General features: G+C 40.9%; 1 protein-coding gene across 2 annotated transcripts in view; it reads left to right on the top strand.

Annotated features, from left to right (window-relative positions):
- Positions 1-12,653, top strand: part of FXR1 (FMR1 autosomal homolog 1) — a 56,180-nt gene extending 43,527 nt beyond the window's left edge. Inside the window, exons 8-17 of one of the 2 annotated variants that reach the window (XM_083177689.1) lie at positions 433-603; positions 1,593-1,671; positions 1,817-1,926; positions 2,047-2,133; positions 2,225-2,432; positions 2,733-2,936; positions 5,654-5,854; positions 9,578-9,658; positions 10,150-10,241; positions 11,223-12,653. In XM_083177689.1, coding sequence (XP_083033815.1) covers positions 433-603; positions 1,593-1,671; positions 1,817-1,926; positions 2,047-2,133; positions 2,225-2,432; positions 2,733-2,936; positions 5,654-5,854; positions 9,578-9,658; positions 10,150-10,241; positions 11,223-11,393 — 1,404 coding nt within the window. In that variant the 3' untranslated portion in view covers positions 11,394-12,653. The remainder of the gene's footprint in view (positions 1-432; positions 604-1,592; positions 1,672-1,816; positions 1,927-2,046; positions 2,134-2,224; positions 2,433-2,732; positions 2,937-5,653; positions 5,855-9,577; positions 9,659-10,149; positions 10,242-11,222) is intronic. The other variant, XM_083177688.1, reaches the window with a different exon arrangement.
- Positions 12,654-23,123: the final 10,470 nt, after the last annotated feature.

Here is a 23,123-nt window from a genome sequence, read left to right as displayed (position 1 = left end):
AAACTCTAGGTGACTTTGAGCTGAAAGCAGCTCACTTTTGGTGTTTTGAGCTACTTTCAGCTCATAATTCCCTAGTGTGGGTGCTCGCTCCCGCATCATTGCCAGCTGACGCCATCCAATGGGCTGTTTTTCCAGCCGAGTGAACCATTCTTCAGTCTTCTACTGTGGAAAGTGAATCACCGCCTGTGAAAATCGCTCGGTGTGTATGTATTCATCCAAAATACATCTGTTCCCAAGCATTTTGGATATGGGAGACTCAACCTGTATTAGTTCACATTTATGTTTTAACTGATGAAGCATATTTAATTCTAGAATAAATTTGGAATACTGGTATTGTGCTTAAGCAACAATTTTATTTTATACCTACATGTACTGTTTTATTAGAACAGTCTTAAACAGTGCCTCAGTCTAATATACATATCTTTTTTCTAGTGTACAAAGCAACTTGCAGCAGCATTTCATGAAGAGTTTGTTGTTAGAGAAGATTTAATGGGCCTGGCAATCGGTACACACGGAAATAACATTCAACAAGCCAGAAAGGTTCCAGGAATAACCGCTATTGAATTAGAAGAAGATAGTGGAACATTTCGAATCTATGGAGAGGTTCGTCCTTTCATTATTTCTCTAATTTCTTGAGTTGCTACCACAAAATGATTCTTAGGATTCCCCTGTCAGTCGGCATTATGAATGTTGGGCATTTGAATAGCCGGATTCCGATACTATTAGAATACTGACCGTCTGAATCCCCACCGTCAGATAGTCATCCGGCTCCCTTACCCATTAACAGGGATGTGATTATCTAATGTAGTAGAAATATATTTGTAGAATCCTTTCATTAAAACTTTATTTTTTTTAACCCCTTCAGTGGTTTTTTTTTTTTATTTTTTTTTTTAAGGTAGTGCTCCCCATTCGGCAAGTTTTTTTTTTTTTTTCTTTTTTTATAGGGAAAGCACTACCTAAAAAAAAAACACCGCGCACTGTGTAGAGTCCGTGCAGCGCCGCTGAACACTGTCAGCGGCTGCCTGGCGATGGGGAGAGAAACTGGGAGCCAGGCAGCGCTGAAGCTGATTTCAACCATCAGCTCAGAGGCGCTGCCCAGCTCTAACCAGCGGTAATCTTGAGAATTTTCCAGACTTGCTAGTTACTTACAGTGAAAAAAACCTATGTCGCTCTAACGCATTTGTCGACCTTCAACCATGTCGACCTATAACCCTGTCGAGCTTGTAGACCTAATGACTGTTGACCTAAGTTGTGTCGACAATACGACCGTATCCTGTATAAGATAATTAATGGGGATATAGCATTTGCATGTCTTGTGTTGTGTGCAAGCAGTTAACTATGTCCTCCTACATCTTTGTTGCAGTCACACCATATAATGTATCAAATTGATCAAAGTGTCCATGTGCATCCTAGTTACATTGTGTTGCAACTAAAATAAATTTTTCTACAAACACCCGACAATAGTAGAATTGCACAGGACCTGGCCGCTCACTCATACCAGGCATCTCACGCTGCATGGCACATAAAGGCTAGATTTATAAAGACGCATCTTTATGTGAACATATAACTAACCAAATTATGGTTTCTCTTAGAGTGCAGAAGCAGTCAAGAAGGCACGGAGTTATTTGGAGTTTGTGGAAGATTTCATTCAGGTTCCCAGAAACCTTGTTGGTAAGGTTTTTTTTTTTTTTTTTATATCTAGCTGTCCTTTCTGTACTGTTGAGTTATGAAGGACACTGATGAGCTACCAAATAATTTTGCATAGATTCTATCCTATTCGAAAGACTTGAGTCTCCATATAATGTTCTGTTTGCAGGAAAAGTTATTGGCAAAAATGGAAAAGTCATCCAAGAAATTGTAGATAAATCCGGAGTAGTACGAGTAAGGATTGAAGGGGACAATGAAACAAAGTTACCTCGTGAAGATGTGAGTCTGCGCCTGGGGACAGATAAGCATTTGTTTTAATTGCACTCTGTTTTTCTTTTGTTTCTCATAAATTCAGTTGTTGATACATGGGCTGAGATTATCACTATTTTATTTCGACAGGGTATGGTTCCATTTGTCTTTGTGGGAACAAAAGAGAGCATTGGAAATGTCCAAGTTCTCCTAGAATATCATATTGCTTACCTAAAAGTAAGTGAATATTTTTTTTTAAACTTACTCTTGTAATTTTTTAAGGTAGTCTGTAAGTGAAAATAATACTTTATACCATTTGCAATCTCAGGAGGTAGAGCAGTTAAGACTGGAAAGACTTCAGATAGATGAACAACTTCGGCAAATTGGTATGGGCTTCAGACCATCTTCAAGCAGAGGAACAGAAAAGGAGAAGGGTTATGCAACTGATGAAAGTACTGCCTCCTCTGTCCGTGGAAGCAGGTCCTATAGTGGAAGGGGTCGAGGCCGCAGGGGCCCAAATTATACGTCTGGTTATGGTATGAGGTTTTTTTTTTGTTTTTACATTTCTTATCTAAATGTAATTAAATTTAAAAACTGCTAGGAGACTAATGTACCATGGTTTTGTAACGACAACATAGGTTTTCCACTTAAACCACAGAATTTATTGGTGCCTGAAAGTACAGGGTTTATTTTCACTTTTTATGTTAACATGCTGATGCCATTTGGTTACCAGCGGCATCATAAGACCACAGTAGCAGTTGGCCAGCTTGTGGTTCTGCATTGACTTGTTGTGTTTGGGAGCTTTCCTCAAATATTTCTCCCCTCCCCTCACAAAGGTACAAACTCTGAACTGTCCAATCCATCTGAGACTGAATCCGAAAGAAAAGATGAATTGAGTGACTGGTCTCTGGCTGGTGAAGATGACCGAGAGAATCGCCAACAGAGAGACAGCCGAAGGCGCCCCGGGGGAAGAGGTCGTAGTGGATCTGCTGGTCGAGGACGTGGAGGATCTAGGGGTGGCAAGTCTTCTATTAGTTCTGGTATATTGATGTATCTTCATCTTTAAAAGATTTAGTACTTGGAACATGCACATAAAATATGAAAATAGCCAGTATATTACTGCATGCCTACTTATGCTAAGAAGCACTCAACATAAAGCCCTCATTTAGTTTAATTGTGCATGATGTTTGTATAATTGTATACGGATGTGTCCACCTTGCAACTAGCCTCAATATGCCCCCAGTGCGATGCCTGGTGCCAGGCTTCTTCTGGCAAAAGATGCATTCTATTTGCAATGTAATGCAGCTGGGAGACACTGATTTTAACTTGATAGGTGACACTTATATCTATTTGCATGACTTGTATACACGGCCCAACCTGGCGGCCATCGATACCGATTTGATTTTAATGGCCGGTGGGTGATGGCATCGGCCAGGAGGGAAAGAGGACGGCGCGTGGGTGGAAAGGGAGAGGGGGGGATGTTTCATTGAGCAGCATGGAACCGCTTTCGATCTGGCAGTTCAAAGCCCAATAGACTTGCTTGCCAAGTTTATTTCTGCTTTCGATCGAATGCAGCTAACGCTGTTCATTCAATGTCCTTTTTCAGTTGGATTTTGACTAGTCCAAATCCAATTGAGAATTACACTGAATCTAACCGTGTGTTCATAGCATAAGTCTGCACACAGATCACAACTGAACTTGTATTGGAAACCAGCTACAGCTGTTACATTGTAGAACCTCTTATAAGGATTCAGAGACTCATTCGCACACAGATCTAAAATGGTCACTTATCAAATATCTCATTATGTCCAAATACTAGTATTTAGGATCAACTGTTACCCTTAAAATATACAGTGGGGAGTGAAAGTTTGGGCACCCCAGGCAAAAATTCATTTTAATGTGCAAAAAAAGCCAAGGAAAGATGGAAAAATTTCCAAAAGGGCATCAAATTACAGATAAGACATTCTTATAACATGTCAAAGTTTGATTTTATTACCATCTTTTACACTTTCAAAATAACCGAAAACAAAAAATGGCGTCTGAAAAGTTTGGGCACCCTGCAGAGTTTATAGCATGCACCCCCTCCTTTGGACAGCTGAGACCTGGCAGTGTCATGGATTGTTCTCAATTATCATCTGGAAAGACCAGGTGATGTCAGTCTCAAAGGTTTTAAAAGCCCAGACTCATCTGACCTTGCCCCAACAATCAGCACCATGGGTTCCTCTAAGCAGTTGTGTAGAACACTGAAACTGAGAATAGTTGACGCTCACAAAGCAGAAGGCTATAAGAAGATAGAAAAGTGTTATCAGATGCCCATATCCTCTGTTTGGAATGTAATTAAGAAATGGCAGTCATCAGGAACAGTGGAAGTTAAAGCAAGATCTGGAAGACCAAGAAAAATATCAGACAGAACAGCTAGCGGGATTGTGAGAAAAGCAAGTAAAAATCCACGTTTGCCTGCACGATCCCTCCAGGAAGATCTGGCAGACACTGGAGTTGTGGTACACTATTCCACTATAAAGAGATACTTGTACAAATATGGTCTTCATGAAAGAGTCCTCAGAAGAAAACCTCTTCTACGTCCTCACCACAAAAATCAGCGTTTGAAGTTTGCAAATGAACATATAGACAAGCCTGATGCATTTTGGAATCAAGTTCTGTGGACCGATGAGGTTAAAATAGAACTTTTTGGCCGGAATGAGCAAAGGTACGTTTGAAGGAAGGGCACAGAATTTAATGAAAAGAACCTCTGTCTAACTGTTAAGCATTGGGGTGGATCAATCATGCTTTGGAAGGTGTATTGCAGCCAGTGGCATAGGGAACATTTCATGAGTAGAAGGAACAATGGATTCAATAAGATTCCAGAAAATTTTGGACGCTAACTTTATGCCATCTGTGAAAAAGCTGAAGTTTAAAGAGCGGCTGTCTTCTACAAATTGATAATCATCCTAAGCACCTCAAAATCCACGGATTACATCAAGAGGCATAAACTGAAGGTTTTGCCATGGCCTTCACAATCTTCTGACCTCAACATAATTGAAAATCTATTGATAGACCTTAAAAGAGCAGTGCGTCAGACAGCCCAGGAATCTCAAAGAACTGGAAGAATTTTGTAAGGAAAAATGGGCGAAGATACCTCAAACAAGAATTGAAAGACACTCTTGGCTGGCTACAAAAAGCGTTTACAAGATGTGATACTTGCCAAAGGGGGCAGTACAAGGTATTAAATCTGCAGGGTGCCCAAACTTTTGCAGAAGCCATTTTTTGTTTTCTGTTATTTTGAAAGTGTAAATGATGGGTTTTATGAATGTCTAATCTGTAATTTGATGCCTTTTTGGAGATTTTTCCATCTTTCCTTGGTTTCTTTTTGCACGTTAAAATTAATTTTGGTACTTATGTATTATATGGGCTCCTATGTTAAATGCACCCCATTTTTTCATACCCCTACTATCCAACTACGCACAGAGTTGATTTTATATAGTGTGGCGAGCGCAGCGAGCCACCGTGCCCGAAGCGTGGCGAGCGGACGCGGTCTCATAAGAAAAGTGGGAGCCCAGATATTACATAAGTACCTTTAATTTTTGCCTGGGGTACCCAAACTTTCGATCCCCACTGTAGCCTATCCTCATTGTGAAGTAAAATCTACCATGTTGGCTCATAGCAATGTGTAGTTTTTTTGGACAACACTATCTTGTCCCTTTTTTGTACCAGATTGTTTAAACAGAAACTGTTAACCTTGCGCATCTGTCTTTCTCAGTGCTCAAAGATCCAGACAGTAACCCATACAGCTTGCTTGATAACACCGAGTCCGATCAGACAGTTGATACTGATGCAAGTGAATCTCACCATAGTACTAACCGCCGCAGGCGATCACGCAGGAGGAGGACTGATGAAGATGCATCACTAATGGATGGAATGACAGAATCTGATAATGCATCTGTTAATGAAAATGGCTTGGGTATGTTTTTTTTTTTTTTTTTAACTAGAGTAATTTATTTAAAGTCTTAGACTTTATAGGTTTATAGTCATTATTTTTCTGAAGTTTTTGATGCGTCTCCATTTCCAGTGGGAGTTCTTGCAAGACCTAAAGTAGTGGTTATATACTCCAAAAATCAAGTGCCATGAATGTGTCATGTGTTTTGGAGGTCTCGAATAGTGCACAGGCGATTTAAACATTACATGTTGGATAAACTTGAAGGCTGAAGTTTAGAATCACTGCTCTAAAGCATTTGGCATACCAATGTTACTACAAGATTAGCATGTTCAAAGATTGAATGGTATTTATGAAAGGGTTTTCCATTTAAGAAGGCCATTTTTTAAGATAATAGCGGGGATTGTATCTCAAGAACTCTAAAGCCTCAGATCGCCTTCCTCCTTAACTCTTTTTTTAAGATGCATGCTAGAAAAATATCTGATAACTCCTATTCCTAGAAGTTTTAAGTATCCTAGTTATGAAAAAATACAAAGTACTGGTTAGCTTTACTGCTTTACAGCACTAAAGTCATGGGTTTGATTCCCACCATGGCCCTATTTATTTTCCACGTGCTTGCGTGGGTTTCCTCCAACATTCCAAAAATATACTGGCAGGTTATTTGGCTCCTAACAAAAATTATCCCTAGAATAAATGAATGAGTGTGCGTGTAGATGTGGTAGGGTATATAGATTGTAAGCTCCACTGGGGCAGGGGCTGATGTGAATGTTCAAATATTCTCTCTGTGCTGAGGAATGTGTGCGCTTAATAAATATTATGTTCTTTTTGAATATTTTGTTCAAAAACAGAGTACTGAACTAGGGCAACGAATTTAAGACCTGGTTCACAGCCTGTGATCCAATGAAATGTTTATATACTTAGATGTATTAATTGATATATTCTTTTAAATCTGCTTTTCATGGAAATACCCATATGCTGAGATGATAAATGGCCTTCTCCATGAACTTGCTTTGTATGCCATTGCATTAAGGTTTCCCTTCAAAAGGCCCATGCCGATAGAGATAGCCCCAAGACATTATTTACCCTCCAAATCTTTATTTACTGAACGCTAAATAGAATACAAACAATGAAAATATATCAGGTTAAAATATGTACTTCAGTTCAAGAGCTATGTTTCCCAACCTCTGTGTTCAAGGCATACAATCTGTTCAGGTTTTAAGGATATCCATGCTTGAGCACTGATGCTTCAATCGAAATAAGAGTTACTAATTAGGCCATATATGCTCACGTATGGCTAACATCTAAAACCAGGACTGTTATGGTGTGTACACACGAGGCGATATAATTGCTGGCGATATATATTGCCAGCAATCCTATTGCTCAGTGTCTCCTTTTCATCAGCGACGCTACTGTTTTCGCTTGGAAGGGAGGAGGGGTGGGGGCAGTGTCATGCTGCTGCAGTCACTTGGAAGGGAGGAGGGAGCAGCGTCACGGGGTGGGGGGGAGCAGCAGCACTCCAAATCACTGGCAATATGGTCGCTCAGCGACCATATTCCCATCGATTTCAGCCAATATCGCCCCCGGGTGTACACACCTTTAGTGTGCCTTAAGAACCAAGGTTTGGAAACTTTCAGTCTGTTGGTAGTTCACAATGGAGTCTAATACCAGAGTACTCAGAAAGGGAGGGGGGCACATTTTGGGTATTTGATCCAGATACCATTGTTGTGCTACCTACTTTTAATGGGGATACGGTCATTTGGTCTACAGCATAATGGTCAACATGGGTCTTGGTCGACATGTTTTTTTTTTTTTACTGTTTTTGGAGCCGACGTGTCCTGAGGGGAAGCGGTGCTACCTTTCAGTGTCCGCGTCAACGTTTTCACTGACGAGACCTAATGCTTGTGTTTCAGCACGTCGACCTTTCAGCGCGTCAACCACCATGTTGTACACCAAATTTATTTATTTACAGTTTCTTATATAGCACAGCAGATTCCGTTGCGCTTTACCAAATGATCCATATCCCTTTTAATGGCTGATATTAATTGCAGAACATACTCCCAACAAAACATGTAGGGCAAACATACAATCATTTGTTCATTCCTAGCTTTAGAACTTTTTCATTGTGAAATTTTTTGTAAGATCGTAAAGAGTTTCTTAACGTAGAAAGTGTGCTATGGCTGGCAAATGACAAATGTCAAGACATGCTGGTATGTGTAGTTTGACAACAGCTGGAGGGCCACAGTTTGGATATGCCTGATTTACAGAATTTGTCGGGTCAAGCGCCTAGTGGTATTTCCAAAGACTTTCCAAATTTAATCTTGTGTGGTTGATGGTAAACAAGTGATGAAGGAACCCCATTTCCTATTAGTTTTACTGCCCTTTCTTTAAGAAAAGTCAAAATTCATTTCATTGTATGCTGAGGTGTCCCATTAATGGAATAAAGAAATTCATGCCAAATAAACAGCCCCAGGGGTCTGTGCTAAGACTTGGAGAGAGATAAAGTGGATGTGGATAAAGCACCAGCCAGTCTGCTAATTGCATGTTACAGGCTATTTCAAAACTTAATGTAAGGAGCTGGAACTACCAACAGTCCATGTTTTCCAGACCACCTGTGGATCTGTAGAATGTGTCCATCATGAATGAAATCGGCATGTTTGAAAAATGTGTCCATAATGACTACACCTGTGCACTTGCTAGGTGGTTTGGAAAATAGGAACTGTTAGTCTAGGGCAGTGATGGCTAACCTTGACACTCCAGCTGTTGTTGAACTACACATCCCAGCGTGCCCTGCATCAGTTTTACTATTTGTCAATGCTAAAACTGATGCAGAGCATGCTGGGATGTGTAGTTCAACAGCTGGAGTGTCAAGGTTAGCCATCACTGGTCTAGGGCAGAGCTGGGCAAACTGGTCCTCAAGATCTACCATTATTAATCCTTCAGCAAGCTTAACAGTTTAAAGCATGGGTCCTCAAACTGCGGCCCTCCAGATGTTCTGAAACTACAAATCCCAGCATGCCTTGCCACAGTTTTAACACTCCCTTATAGCAAAACTGTGGCAAGGCATGCTGGGATTTGTAGTTTCACAACATCTGGAGGGCCGCAGTTTGAGGACCCATGGTTTAAAGTATGCACTTGAATAGAAACTTCTGGCAATCCCTGATTTGTCTGTCAGACTGCTGGATGGTTAAGCATAATTGCACACTCCTTGGAACACGCGGGAAGCTGATTCTCTTTGAAAACCTAAGTAATGAAGCTCTTGCAAAATCAGACAAGAACTATTTTTTATCGCACCTTGGGAACCGGGTTATTGCTGGGGGTTGGTGTAGTATGGACCAGGGTCGAGGTGCATTGTGAAAGCACCACAGCTTATTACCTGGATTGACCAACCCGGCAATTCATCTAGGTTATAGAACGGGTTTAACCTGGGTCCGCCCTCTGTATAATGGGCGACCCAGGTTTAGTGTGAAAATTAATCTCGGGCTGACCCGATTTAGCCATGTGAAAGGGGTATTTGTAGTGAAACCCTAATTCTATGTACACTATTTCTAGTAAGTATATACTTTCCCCACACCTTAGTTAATATTTACTATGTGCAATTTGGAAATTCATGTACTATTCTGTGGTGGGGTTCTTTTTTTTGCCTATGGAGGAAAAAGTCTTGATTTGTTGAATTTGCATATTCCTTAGGTTTAAGGTACTTGCCTTTAGGCAAAGAGTAGTTTAAGTTTTTGATGCCCTTTAATATTGCAGATGATAGTGAACAAAAACCCCAGCGACGCAATCGTAGCCGCAGGCGTCGCTTCAGGGGTCAGGCAGAAGATAGACAGCCAGGTAACTGAAGTGGGAGGGGTTATTGGTAACTAATCTGCATGGACATGCACTGCTTTTTATTTTCAGGTATTGCAGTGAAGTGCAGTGGAAAAGTTTTAATGTAATGGTTTTAATTTAAAATGGTGTTCTCTATGGCGTGTGTTGCCTGATTACATAGTGTTCATTTACAGTTGTTGCTTATTTTTTAAAGAACTGCCCTAATTTGCCACCCTGCTTTGCTTTGTTCTTTTGAAATAACCGTTAATACTAATTGTAATCCTTTGTGAGCACATTAAATTAAGCCAAAACTATTAATGAGCATTTTTGTATGGGTTGTGTATAACACTGCCTTACACACTGTTCGTTGCTAACGATCTGAGTTATTTTCTGCAGTATTTTTGGCTGTTAATTTTGTCAAGTGGTAAATGTAGCGGAGTATGAATGTTTTATAAATAGTGAAGACCACAATTAGTATACATATTGAATAGTCTTGTCCTGTTTTCCCTTTACAGTTACAGTGGCAGACTATATCTCTAGAGCAGAGTCTCAAAGTAGACAGCGAAACCTCCCTAAAGAAACGCTGGCTAAAGGCAAAAAAGAAAAGGTAAGCTAGCGGTATCCTGAAGATCCATCAGCAAGTGTATTACTTGATGCCCCAAAAACAAAATATTCAAAAGTATGTTCACCTGTAGGAGATGCCACCACATCTGATGTTATTGTATTAATGTTTCTGGGGTGCCATTCCATTTAAGGGTTATCAACTATCTTCAGAAATACACACGTATATGCATGTACAGAGCACTCACCAGACCTGCTTGTAATGTTTCTTTAATTACATACCAACCAGGATAAAGTACATAGTGCAGTCATATTTTTGTACATACTCCTTTTTGAGTGGTTTCTCTGTGGTGTTTTTTACTCATTTATACTGTACTAGTAAATCCGCTCGAAGCTAGTCTTTATTCCTAATTTATTCCTTAAATATTTTACAAGGATTTCCATTGATGGGTCACCTTTAGTTATTTCATAAAACTTTCAACTAATTAATAATTACTGGGCAATTGAAGATAATAAATCTGTATTGATGAGAAAACAAATTATATATCCACTTATATGGGAATTGGATGGAAATAGTTCCTAGTTCTAATAAAATGTGTATGTCCTCCAGTGTGTCCCGCTCACAAGTTTTTATTATTTCAAAGGGCTTTTTTAATGGTTTGACATCATATTTCCCTGTTCCAGTGTCTCTGCTCAGTTATTATTGATCATACAGAAATATCTGTTTAATTAGTTCTGCTAGTAATGTGTGGACTTTAGCCCCTTGCACACTGTGTGATTTTAGCAATAATCGCAGAGGATATGGTTGCTAAGCGACCATGTCCCTGGGAGTGTGCTCCCGCGGTCAGTGGCTTCCCCAGGCAGTCAACTGTTTCCCTGCCTCTTACCCCTGGTAGTGTCTCATTTTCATCAGCGACCATCTCTGCTCAGTGTCTCGTTTTCAACAGCGACCAATGTATTGCTCAATGTGTACAGAGCTTAAGTGTTTATTTTTATCTTTTCTATCATTAAAATCTAAATTTTACAGGTAAAGGATGTAATTGAAGAACATGGACCAGTTTCAGAAAAGGTCATAAACGGGCCACGCGGGTCCTCTAGTGACAGTGCTTCAAAGTCACAGACAACGGCACCAGAAAGAACCTCTGCAAGCTGTCAAGATGGAAGCAACCAAGAAGCCATACTGAATGGGGTGTCCTAAATGGAGTTTCCTAGTTTACAGTTCCTTTACATTACATTTTACAATAGTGCTTGTACAAGCTTGCCAAAGATAGATTAAGGATCGCCAGTCTTTACACCACACTTTCAGTTCCTCCATTTGGAATAAAGAAAGGGGAGGGATCCTGATAAACATGTAAAATATAAGTTGATACCTACTGTGTTCTAAATACATCATCAGATGTGCCTTGAGATAGTATACGAAACATTAAAGAAGAAAAAAAAAAAGAAAAAGTGCTGGCTATAGGATTTTTTTTTTTTGTTTCAGATATGGCATTGAATTGGGAGGGGGGGGGGTACTCTGCATAATATTCATTCTGAAAGCATTAGCTGCTTTTTGTTACATTTTTAATAATATGCAACCACTTCTTCACCTGAGGAAACTAGAAAAATGCAGTCTAAAGTATTTTGCACTGAACTGTAACTTCTCCATTGGTTAGGTCTGGAAACTGGTCGTTTTAATACATGTTGTGTTTTTGTTTTTTTACTTTTTTTTTTTTTTTTTAATTGAAAAAGCTGTATGGAGGAAAACTGCAGACCACTGGAACACAGACAAATATTCGTCTGCAGCTACTGGCAGTGACTGTTCTTCATTGGAGCTTTGTTTGGTTTATTTATTAAACTGTACAGTATTTAAAAATCAAACATTGCTATAAACACTAAACCGAACGTAGTCATGTCCACAAAGGCATAATCCTAACTACTGAAAAGATCAATTTCCAGAATGTTTCTCCTGTATAAAAAAACAAAAAACTGCATATGTTAGTCCTTAGTATGGTATTTTTATTTTTGTTTTGGTTGTTTGATGTGCAATATGTTTTTGTATGCAGGTAGTAAAAAAAAAAAAAAAGGAAAAGTGAAAAAAAAATAAAAATAAAACTTTGATCTTCCATTTTTGATTATCAGCCTAGTTTCCTATGGGGAAAAATGCAAATAAATATTTACCCATTCAGTGCATGCATGTTCCGCAGCGGGAAGGTTAATGTGTGTATCTACATAATGACCTTTGATTCATTAGGGTAAATACATTTGACCTGTTTTGAAATTGAAGTCCTCCGTTAAACTCACAAGAAGTAGGAGTTAACAAAGCAGTATGATTCCTTTTTGTACTAGACCTATTTCCTGGATTTACATTGTGTCACAATTTATAGCCTGATGTTGGTCACACATATTGGACGCCGAAGTACTTAACTGGACAGAAATCCATGAAATAAACAACTTTCCAGCACATAATTTTCAAGCATATCTTGTCTGCTTCTTTCATTTCTTTCATTCCTCACATGACTTTTGTTTGCCTTACATCTGTGCCCTGTGACATTCCCTTTTTTTTTTTTTTTATATATATATCTGAATTTCTAGTTTCAGTCCAGCCTTCAGCTATTGCATGGCCTTGACAATGGAACAATGTAAAAGACTGTTATCCATGTAATTGGTTATTCCTTTTTTAACTTGATTGTGGTAGGTATTAATAGTAGTCCTAGATGTATGCTGCAGTTATTACAATATGTAGTTTTATGTATACTTTAAGGATTTATTTCACTATTCCATAATAAATATTAACCAGCATATATTGCCTAGACACCATGAAAATGGTTGTTAGCATGGTCATAAAGTTATATTCAATGCACAATCTATGAATTCATTCATTTTGCATCTGTTGCTTGCTGGTTTCCACAATTGGTTCAATTTGCTGTGATAGGAGCACTGCACAAATATATCTTCATAGTTGCATGTCACATCTGTAAATATTGAAAATGGTAACGCTGGGGTCCCGCAAACTATTTTGCTCTGGGACCTTATCAGACAAAAATTACAGGACCCCGGCAAGTTACTGCCGAAGGTCATCACGTCACATGTGTAGTCAGCAGACCGCACGTACATGGCAGCATTGTGGAGGCTCGAAATGAAGGGAGGAGTCTAAAAAATATGTTGAATTATTCTGATGTTTTAGACTTCTTGAATCACTGACTGAGATTAGAAAAGTCATCAGTCTGATTGTCAGCAACATGGAGTCGCGACCCCTTACTGAGAAGGTCAGGACCCACAGTTTGAGAACCACTGTGGTAAAGTATCTGGTTAGAAGTTCCTCTCCCTTATTTAGCATAATGTAATCCAAAGAATATGCAAATATTGTATGGATAAAATTTTGAATGGGGAAAGGGACCTGTTTGAAAGCATTTCTTAAATGCTGTAGACCCATCATTTTGACAAGGCAAAGCATTAATGTGAAGTTGCTAGGTAACTTTAACACAGAGCTCATGTTAGATTTGCCCCACCTGCAGTGCAGCATGGGTTTGCCTGTTTGCAAAAATTGCAGCCTTGGTAACAGGTGGGAATTATGTCTGATGTTTCTTAGGGGGGAAAATGAATACTCCCCTATATTTTTAAAGCGTTTTGATAGAGTTCGTTGTAGAAAAATATTAGAACGTGGTGACTAATAGCATTGAATTGGTCCCTGTGAAAGAAGTTGTTATAGTACTCCTATCCTCTTTGTGTAATATTCTTGGGAACCTAATCTATGGAAATCTCGTTAAAGAGAGCACAATGAATTTTCCCAATAAAATATTGGATACTATATCTGCAAAATATAACCTGAACGTGAAAGACACCAAGAAAACTAAGCAAAGGGGAGGGAAAATATTTAAGCAGTTGACTCTGCTTTTAATACATAAAAAGAAGACCATAAGAACAGATTGACAAAAGGGTACCTTGATTATTTATAAAATAATCTATATTAAGGTTCTTTTTCACTTCGATAAACATTCCCTGCAGAAATAGTTTGAAAGGAAATTAATCATTTTTAATGACAAATTAGATTTTTTTCTTTCCCAATGTACCATTTTTGGAGTTCTGTGACTACCCTAGCAACCACTGTTACATGCAATTGTACTGCATTACCTTTTTAGCAGTAAAGTAAGTAATGTTTGTGTATCTCCCCCCCCCCCCCCAATGCTAGCTGTTTTTTTTTTCTTTTAAGATTTAATTCGTTTAAGACCATCTATTTAAAACTCCTCTAACACTATTTTATTTGCAATAAAAATCAAATCTCATTTTAAAAAAATTGCTAGTTTTTTTAGTTTAACCAAACATTGGTGACCAATACATGACCTTTGTTTTTTCCCCATAGGACCATTAGCTTGACATTGTCTAGGTCATCAGTCAAAAGGTTAACATGCATTAGGTCGATTTGGTGAAATGGTTGAGTTTTTTTTGGGGGGTGTTTATGTCAACACTGGTTGCAATACTTTGGGCATGCTAATCTACCTCTGGGAAAAAAAAAAAAAAATATATATATATATATATATATCGTGTTGACATAATGCATATTGACTGTTAACCAATAGTGGTTGAATTTTTGATTGTTAACCTAAGGACTGTATACTGCTCCTCTAGCAACTTCTTTGTTTGGCTGGCTGGCGGGGGGGGGGGGGGGGGGGGTGCACCATTGGACTGCCTGATCAGCATTAATCAGCCTGATCAGCATTAATTGGCTAAGTGGCAGGTACTGGGGAGGGAACTGAGCATAGCAGCTGCTGGTATATCTTTCAGATTTCGCTCACTGGGCATTTCTGGTTTGGTTGCAGCACATGCTATCATGTCAGGCAAGGCCCAGCGGCATTTGGTTAAGCCACACTAGTGTTGTTTCTTTCTATAATTTAGTCATTGTCATGCTGGAAGATAAAGCTTTGAAGTTCAAATGTTTGTGTAAACTGCAGTTCTAGTTTGAACTACTGCAGAATCTTCTGACACATGGTCATTTACTAAACAGTAGCCAGGCTTACTTCTTGCAACCTTCTGTAATAATACAGAACATATAGCAAATTCTTTAAAACTACTTATTGATCCATGCCAGGTGCTAAGGATAGGGACACCTTTGAGTACCATAGTCCTTAAGGAAGGCTGTGTTGACTGCAGATAGCTCTTCATTTTGTTCCTCTATCAGACATACAACTTCCTTTACTCCCCCTGGACTTAATGCCATAACTACTTCCCATCTTCTGCAAGTCTGTTCCCTCCTGGCAGGCAGCTGCCCGCGTGCTTCTGCTCTTGGCACATAACTGCCCTTGACTCTTTTTACATAAACAATGGAAATACCATTGCTAATGCTAGTTGCAACTGTGGACAGTCTCATGAATTTTAGAGCTGTGACTGGATATTGTTGGATTTTGTGGTCGCTGTGGAGGAGAATGGGAGGTAATTGTTGATACCACAGGACTTTAATTAAACCACTCTATGGTGCTTTACACTGTCCAAGAATTTTATCCAGCATGGTTAGCTAGAAGTTCAACCAGCTGGGCTGCTTGTTTTGGGGTATTCTTTAAACTCTCTATCCATCTACTTTAAAAACTGGTCCAGAATGTCATAGCTTGTTGGTCTACCAATATCTGGCTGTGATTCCTATGAAGCCAATTTATGAACTGCCCATGAGGGTCATGCATTTTACACAGGATTCTGGGGCTGACAGCATACCAGGCCAATAGTATGGATTTAATAGCCCCCTAATCTTTTAATTTTAGTGCTTATTACATATCCTGGGTGGGTTGATAGATGTCTACCCATACTCTGGAACTGACTAAACCAAGTTCAGAGATGTGGAGTCTTGGTGGTGGTGGTGTTTACCATGGACCCCTGTAAGAAGGATTGGGCTCTGCTGCTTTTTCAAAAGCAGCACAAGCAGTGAAATGCGTAAGGTGTCCCTGCCGGTGGGCCATACAGATTTTTTTGGGATTGACTACCCTCACCTCCCCCAAAGGATTCTTTAACATCTATAGGCGTACCATTAGTATCAACTAAACTTGGTGCAATGGGGTGTAGTATAACACACCGACAGTCGGGATTCTGACAGTTATTAGCCTGACGTCGGAATTCCGATTGCACACGGGGGGAGCACAATGAAGCCCCTTGCCGGCTCGCCATGCTGCGGGCACGGTGGCGAGCTGTTCTCGCCACCTATTTTATTCTCCCTCTATGGGGGTCGTGGACCCCCACGAGGGAGCAGTCGGGATTCCGACGTCGGAGTAATGACTGTCGGTGAGGCGTCCAGCACCAGTGCAATGCTATCCTAAAATCTGGACTCCACTACACTGGCAACTTTCAACTTTGGAGGAATGCCATCTTAAAGGCCCAGTTAATGAACCGTTAAAGTGGGTGTGGTCCCCCATTAGATTACATACCTATCATTTTGAGGGGAAAAAGCACTGATCACCCCAATACTGGTGGATACAGAGAATGATTATCCTTTCTTATAAATATTTCATTGTTCGTGCACACCTCCAGTCAATCATTTTTGTTCCAACTTCTATGTTATAATTTGTTTTGTTGTATTAATTGTATTATTTTTTATTCAAATTGCCACATGCCTGATACTTTCTTAGGGCAGTTTTAACTCTTCCAGTATTTGCTTTATTATGCAGCTTGGCATAAGCACACTCATACTAAGTGCCTTTTCTTGATATGTATTCCATTGCATTGTCTATATGCAGGATATCTCACTGCAAAATATATGTGGGTCCTTTTTAATCACTGATAACAAACCCTGATACAATTTGGCTTGGCCTATATGTTTGATAAAGGTATTTTTTTTTAAGTCTATTTCAAAACTGACTGAAATGGACACCATAGGGTCAATCCAATTAGGTGTGAGTTGATGTTTTCTCCACAAATGCCTATTGCAACTTAATATTGAATTCCAATTAAAAACATGCACTGAGGGGTTTATGGTCTGCTCAGAGCGAAGAATAGCAGCACCTCACAAAGACCCAGGTTGAAACATTGCCATCTATCTAGAAGTATATTACAAGGGGGTCAACAACTACCCCTGATCTCGGCCTACTACTGTACCAATCCTTAATCTTTTATAGAATATTGGACTATACACACCCAGACTCTAACAGGAAACAGTGGTTGACGCTTGAATCTTACTCCACGCAATTAAACCTCAGACATGTTCTCTGGCTCCCCAGAATTAGGAAACTTTAACACCCCACTGTGGGCCATACTCTAGATATTTGGAAATTGAATAGAGTTAAATAAATTATTTCATCCGGTAACCCCCATGCCCATTTTAGATAACCCTTCCTTTTCCCCAGGGTTGTCAGGAGGGATAGCTGCCAGATGGAAAAATAAGGGATTAGATAGTGTGCACTGGTAATATAATCAGGGTACAATTAGATCCTTCTCAGAACTATGTGAAACAGAAAACATACCCCCCAGAGACTTCTGATTCTACTTACAACTCTGCCATTTTGTCCAATCACAAGGAAGGACGCTAAATTTTTACTTCCTCTCTTTGAAAAACTATGTACACAGAACTCAGCTCCTACGCACAAAATCTGTAAGGTTCATAGAATTGTCTTGGACAGAACATTTCCCAGTACTCCCTCTTTCTGCACAGCATGAGATAACGACCTTATCCATAGGGGGATACAAATTGACTGAAAAAAAACATTGTGCAATGATATTGCAATGTTCCACCAGTTTAGATGTCATTGAAACCCAGTATAAGTTGTTCACCAGGTGGTATAGATGCCCCACTTTGCCCCATAAATGCTACGCTTCCGTATCACCTCTGTTGGAGATGTGGTGGGGAAAAAGGTGTCCGCATCGGGGTCTGCTGTGTTCCCGGCTGTGACTGTGGTGGACTAGTGGAGGGAGGGTTAAAGTATGATGAGGTAATACACAGGCACACCAGAGAACAGCTGGACCAGAGGGTTGGCGGAGACCAGAAACGAGGCGGAGTCTAACTCATCAGCTGTATTCACCAGGGAACCCCTGCAAGGAGCTTTGGACTTGGCTGCGTCTGACGAGCAGGTCACGGCCCCTGCCCTGGTCCTCTGGAAGTAGCTGTCTGGTGCTGAGGACACTGGACTGGGAATCTGAAAGTTGTCTTGAAATGACCTGTCGGTCGGGGATGACAGGTGGCTTAGGAGCGGTTAGGACTTGTCGACAGTCTGGGAGCTGGAGATAACTGTTGACGGCCTGGAAGCCGTTAGTAGTTGTCGATGTCCTGAGAGCGGGAGATGGCTGTTGACGACCTGGGAGTCATTAGGAGTAGTCCACGGCCTAAGAGCCGGAGATGACTGGCGACAAACTGGCAGCCGGAGGAGTGTCGATGACCTGGGAGCCAACGATAACTGTTGATGGCCTGGTAACCAGTAGGAGTTGTCGACAGCCAGGACATGGATGGTAACAGTCTCTGGTGAACACAACAGCTGGTGGTTGATTCAGAGTGTCAACAGTCAGGACACTGATGATAATGGTCTCTGGAGAAGTACAGCAGTTGATGGTCGACCCGGGGTGTTGACAGAACACATCCAATAACAAGAGTTTGGCCTGGGAGCCAATGTAGGTGACTAGCCTGGAAGCTAGCAGGGATAGCTTAGCCAGAACCAACGGTGACCTCTGCTGGGGATGGCTGGCCACACTCTCCCACAGGAATGGAATATGCAGGAGTGACTGGCAGGTAGAGGGATAGCCAGATAGCAAAAGCAGGACAATTGAGATGGTATAACTGGAAGCACTGGGACCCCAGAAACTCTCTGACTCAGGAGCGGGAACTCAAGGGACAGATTGAGCAATTGTTCAAGGCTGGGAGGAAAGGCCAGAACTTTGACTCATATCCCCCTTGCCTGTCTGTGATTGGTTGCAAGCCGCAGCATCATTCAGAACCTGAGAATACCTTGATTCTGGCACAGGTGTACAGGTTAGAGCTTGCAGGTAACCTATTGGAGCAACGATGTCAGTCTTCAACATGGAGGAGCCTGGAATGCAGACAACCTGAAGTAGCCTGTGATTACTTCAGCAGACAGGAATCCTCACACTCGAGTAATCAGCTAGGAAGGTGATGCTGCAGCAGCAGCATGGACACAGGCAAGCCTGGAAACACTTGAATATGGAGAAAATGAATGTGAAACAAGTCAGGTTCGTAACAAGAGACACCTGTCTGCTGTGGTGTTTCTAGCACAGGTCTGGTTTGCATATCAGTGCTGATATACAGACCACACTGTGCTACAAGCACTACAGCAGACAGCGATACCCCAGGCAGGGAAGAGGAATTGCATGGATTTCCAAAGATAGCGGGTGCTAGAATGAACACAAAGAATACATTGCACTTAGCCCACCTAACCGCACTTGATGTATGCTCTCCTGAGAATAGCACAATTCTTCTACCCTACCTGTACTTTGTCCCTTGTCTTACCCTTCCTTTCCCCCCACCTCTTACTTATGTTTATTATTGTTATAACTTTTTGTTGTTGTAATGTATGTCTTCTGTTTTTATTTGATATGTGCAAGAAATAACCTTCTAGACCTAATTTGTCTCTGTCCCTGCGTCCCCACCATCTCTGTCCCCACCGTCTGGCCCTTCGTCACCACCGTCTCTGTCTCTGCATCCCGCTCTATGCACCTTTGTCCCCGCCACCTCTCTCCCTGCATCCCCACCATTCCTCTCACTGTCTCTGAATTTTGCCTCAATCTGTGTGGCATAATGTGAATTTTGGCCCAATCCATGTGGAATAATTTGAATTTTGTGTCATTCCCTGTGGCATAATGTTACTTTTAAGACATTCCATGTGAATTTTGGCTCATTGTGTGTAGCATAATGTGTAAGGGGCAAGTATAAGGAGTCTACTATTGTGTTGCATAAAGGGTATATGGTGTGGTATACACCCCTATATCCTTTAATGGCCACACCTCTTTTATGTAGCTCGCCACTGCAGGGGGGCCCCGTGACGCTGTTGTACCGGGGCCCAGGATTTCTCTTGGCAGCCCTGACCACAGTAAATAATTATTTTCCAGTTGGACCTCAGTGAGGGTGAGGAATGGTTTGGAAAGAACTTTATTTAGGCTTAAAATGTCGGACACCATGCAGAACCCCTTGGACACCCTCCTTTATGGCTAATTAGGTATTCAGACATTTTCAATTAGCTTAACTGGGCAAATAACTATGTCCTTTTTGAGAGTACAATAAATAAATGGCCTCAAATTACCCCCATATCAATATATTCTAAATTTTGAGGCCTTTATTCTTTTAATTCCTTTCTAATTAAATTATATTTATAAGCTTTCTATTTCTTTTTACTAAAAAAAGACAAATCCAGCTCGTTCTTTCTATTCCAATTACAACATTATGCTCAGTCCCTCCCTCAATTGCTCCCCCACACCCTGGCGTTGATGACAATGATGAGGTTTATATCTATAATCCAAACAGGTAAATTCAAGACAAAATATATCTGAATCGTTCTCTTCACTATCTGCAGAACATACCTGGAAACATATAACACTAACGTGGTCAAGCGATATTCCTTTATTATCAGATAACACTTCGATACATAAATACTATCACAACACGCTCCGCATTCTAAAATCATCTATCCTCCAGGAGGTTCACATTAAACTGCTCCATAGAGCATATTTTTTTTCACAACATCAAAAGAGTTATTACGTCCCGGAGGAAACAGGAATGTGCCTTAAATGTTGGTTCGGACCTGCAGACACATAAAGAGATTCTGGTATAAACTTGTTTATTACATCAACTGCAACTTTAACCTGAAAATTTGACTCAATCCTCCTCCACTACTCTTTGCAAACTCTGAACCTTGGTCTCTCCCACCTGGTTGTAACCACTTAATACCAATCTTAACAGTTACTATTGCCAAGAAGGTCATTTTGAACTCCTGGAAATCTCACATATTCCTACTGTGGCAGAGGTTGAAACAGTGGCGTAGCTAAGTTTTGGGCGCCCCCCCCAATCCCCCGCAGCCTTACCTATCGCGCTGGTCCCGGCGGCTCCGTTCTTCTGCTGAGGACCACCACAAAATGGCCGCCCCCATACAGCAGACAGTTTCAGAGAACAGTGGGCTATATGGGGGCGGCCATTTTGTGGTGGTCCTCAGCAGAAGAACGGAGCTGCCGGGACCAGTGAGATAGGTAAGTCTGCAGGGGATTGGGGAGGGTGTAACTATAGCACCGCAGCCCCTGGCGCCCCCACATGCACAGCGCGCCCCCCCGCGATGGCGGGGGCGGCAGTGCTATAGTTACGCCGCTGGGTTGAAACACTACTTCTGAAATACATGTACTATGATAGATATGATACCCTGAGACGCTTCACTGTACCCTCATCTCGCTTCTACTCTGTTTGGGGCCCGTTCATAAAGAGCCGTAACCCCTCCTTAAAAGATGACATCTGTAAACTGTTTGAAACACATATAGATAACTTTGTTATTTGAGATTATATACACTTATAATAATTGAAATACCAAAACTGTCATACACCCCCCCCCCTCCGATCCCCTCCTCTACCCCCTTGTTAATACTGATATTAATATAACCAGAATGACAATAAGTGAAATGCGCAGTTTACGTACTCTTTCCGTAACCCTTTATCCCTAGCTACGTGCGAACAAAGCGTAGCGGACCTTTTCCGTGTATTGTACACGCTGGATCAGTTCCAGTAATAAGAAATCCCTTCGCAGTACTTAGTACTTAAACTGCGAATACCTTTTATGGACAATGTCCGTAATATACCTTATCGCTAGATGCGAATAATAGACGAGACAAAGATATAACAAAGTGAGGAGATAGATTCCCCAAATGGTGTATTTAGTCCCTAGCGGACACCAGGGGATTACAGAAAGAAGAAATACAGGATAACACGTGATACAATTCCCTTAACAATACTCATTCAAGTCAAATACTACTAGGGGAAAGAAAACAAGTACAGAATACAATCAGCCAATAAACAATATAAGAAAGCACAAGGAATGCAACCGTTTACCATCTCATCAGATATGCGCAGCGCAGTCCGGTCGGAGCTCGCTATGTTCAAATAGAACTTTAGCCCGGTCAATGGTGGGGGGTAGATGCAGTGCCGAAGTGACCGAGCCACCCCAGGGTTCGCTATCTTTATAGGGTCAAAAGGGGGGAGGTTAAAGGCCATTCCTATTGGTCCAGTGTTCGAATGTCCAGTCCTCAGTGATTGGGGCAAAGTATTACACCTGGTTTGGATTGGTGCAGGGGGAGTGTACTTTGGTGTCCTTTGTGTGTTGGCATCGTCGTTGGGGGTCGTAAACAGCAACAAGAACCGGTTATAACTGGATTCCTTTGTCTCACACAGTTTAGCAGACATGGTCCTTGAAATATGGATTTTGTCCGTAATTATCGGACCATATGAGTTGCGAGGTTTTCGCAACGACCGGAGTGCTGCGCATAAGAAACGGAACATAACGATACTAAACATTATACAGACATAGTGTGTATTGCTGATTAAACTATGTGTAGTGCTCTAAACCTTTAATTAACTACATTTTATTTGGTGTAAGTATGGTATTATGAATTTATGTGTATTAGTATGGCTGCGCTTATGATCCACTTTGTTACACAGACTCGGGTATTTATACTTTATTTGCGCAACTCTGCGAACCAAAATGGTGGCCATACTATCCTAAAATTGCGTGTGTGCAACTCGACTTTAACAGTCCACCCTTTGACAGTAAATACAAAACTGTCACAGTACAAAATATTCCCTAAAAACACAACAGAAATTCATAATCCTATCAGAAAAAATTTGGGATCCTTGAATTTTACATAAAAGGGGAGTAAACCATCTGCGCTAGGCCAATCCGGGATTATGGATAAACGTGGGGCCACATTTATCGAACAATCTACTCAGGGTGACGAAGGATAATGTACAATTTTTGGGATAAAAATAAAAACA

The sequence above is a fragment of the Crinia signifera genome, chromosome 3, assembly GCF_055691185.1.
Source record: "Crinia signifera chromosome 3, ASM5569118v1, whole genome shotgun sequence".
In the NCBI taxonomy this organism is placed as follows: domain Eukaryota; kingdom Metazoa; phylum Chordata; class Amphibia; order Anura; family Myobatrachidae; genus Crinia; species Crinia signifera.
The sequence above is the reverse complement of the archived record's forward strand: the minus strand, read 5'-3'. Positions and strand labels throughout refer to the sequence as shown.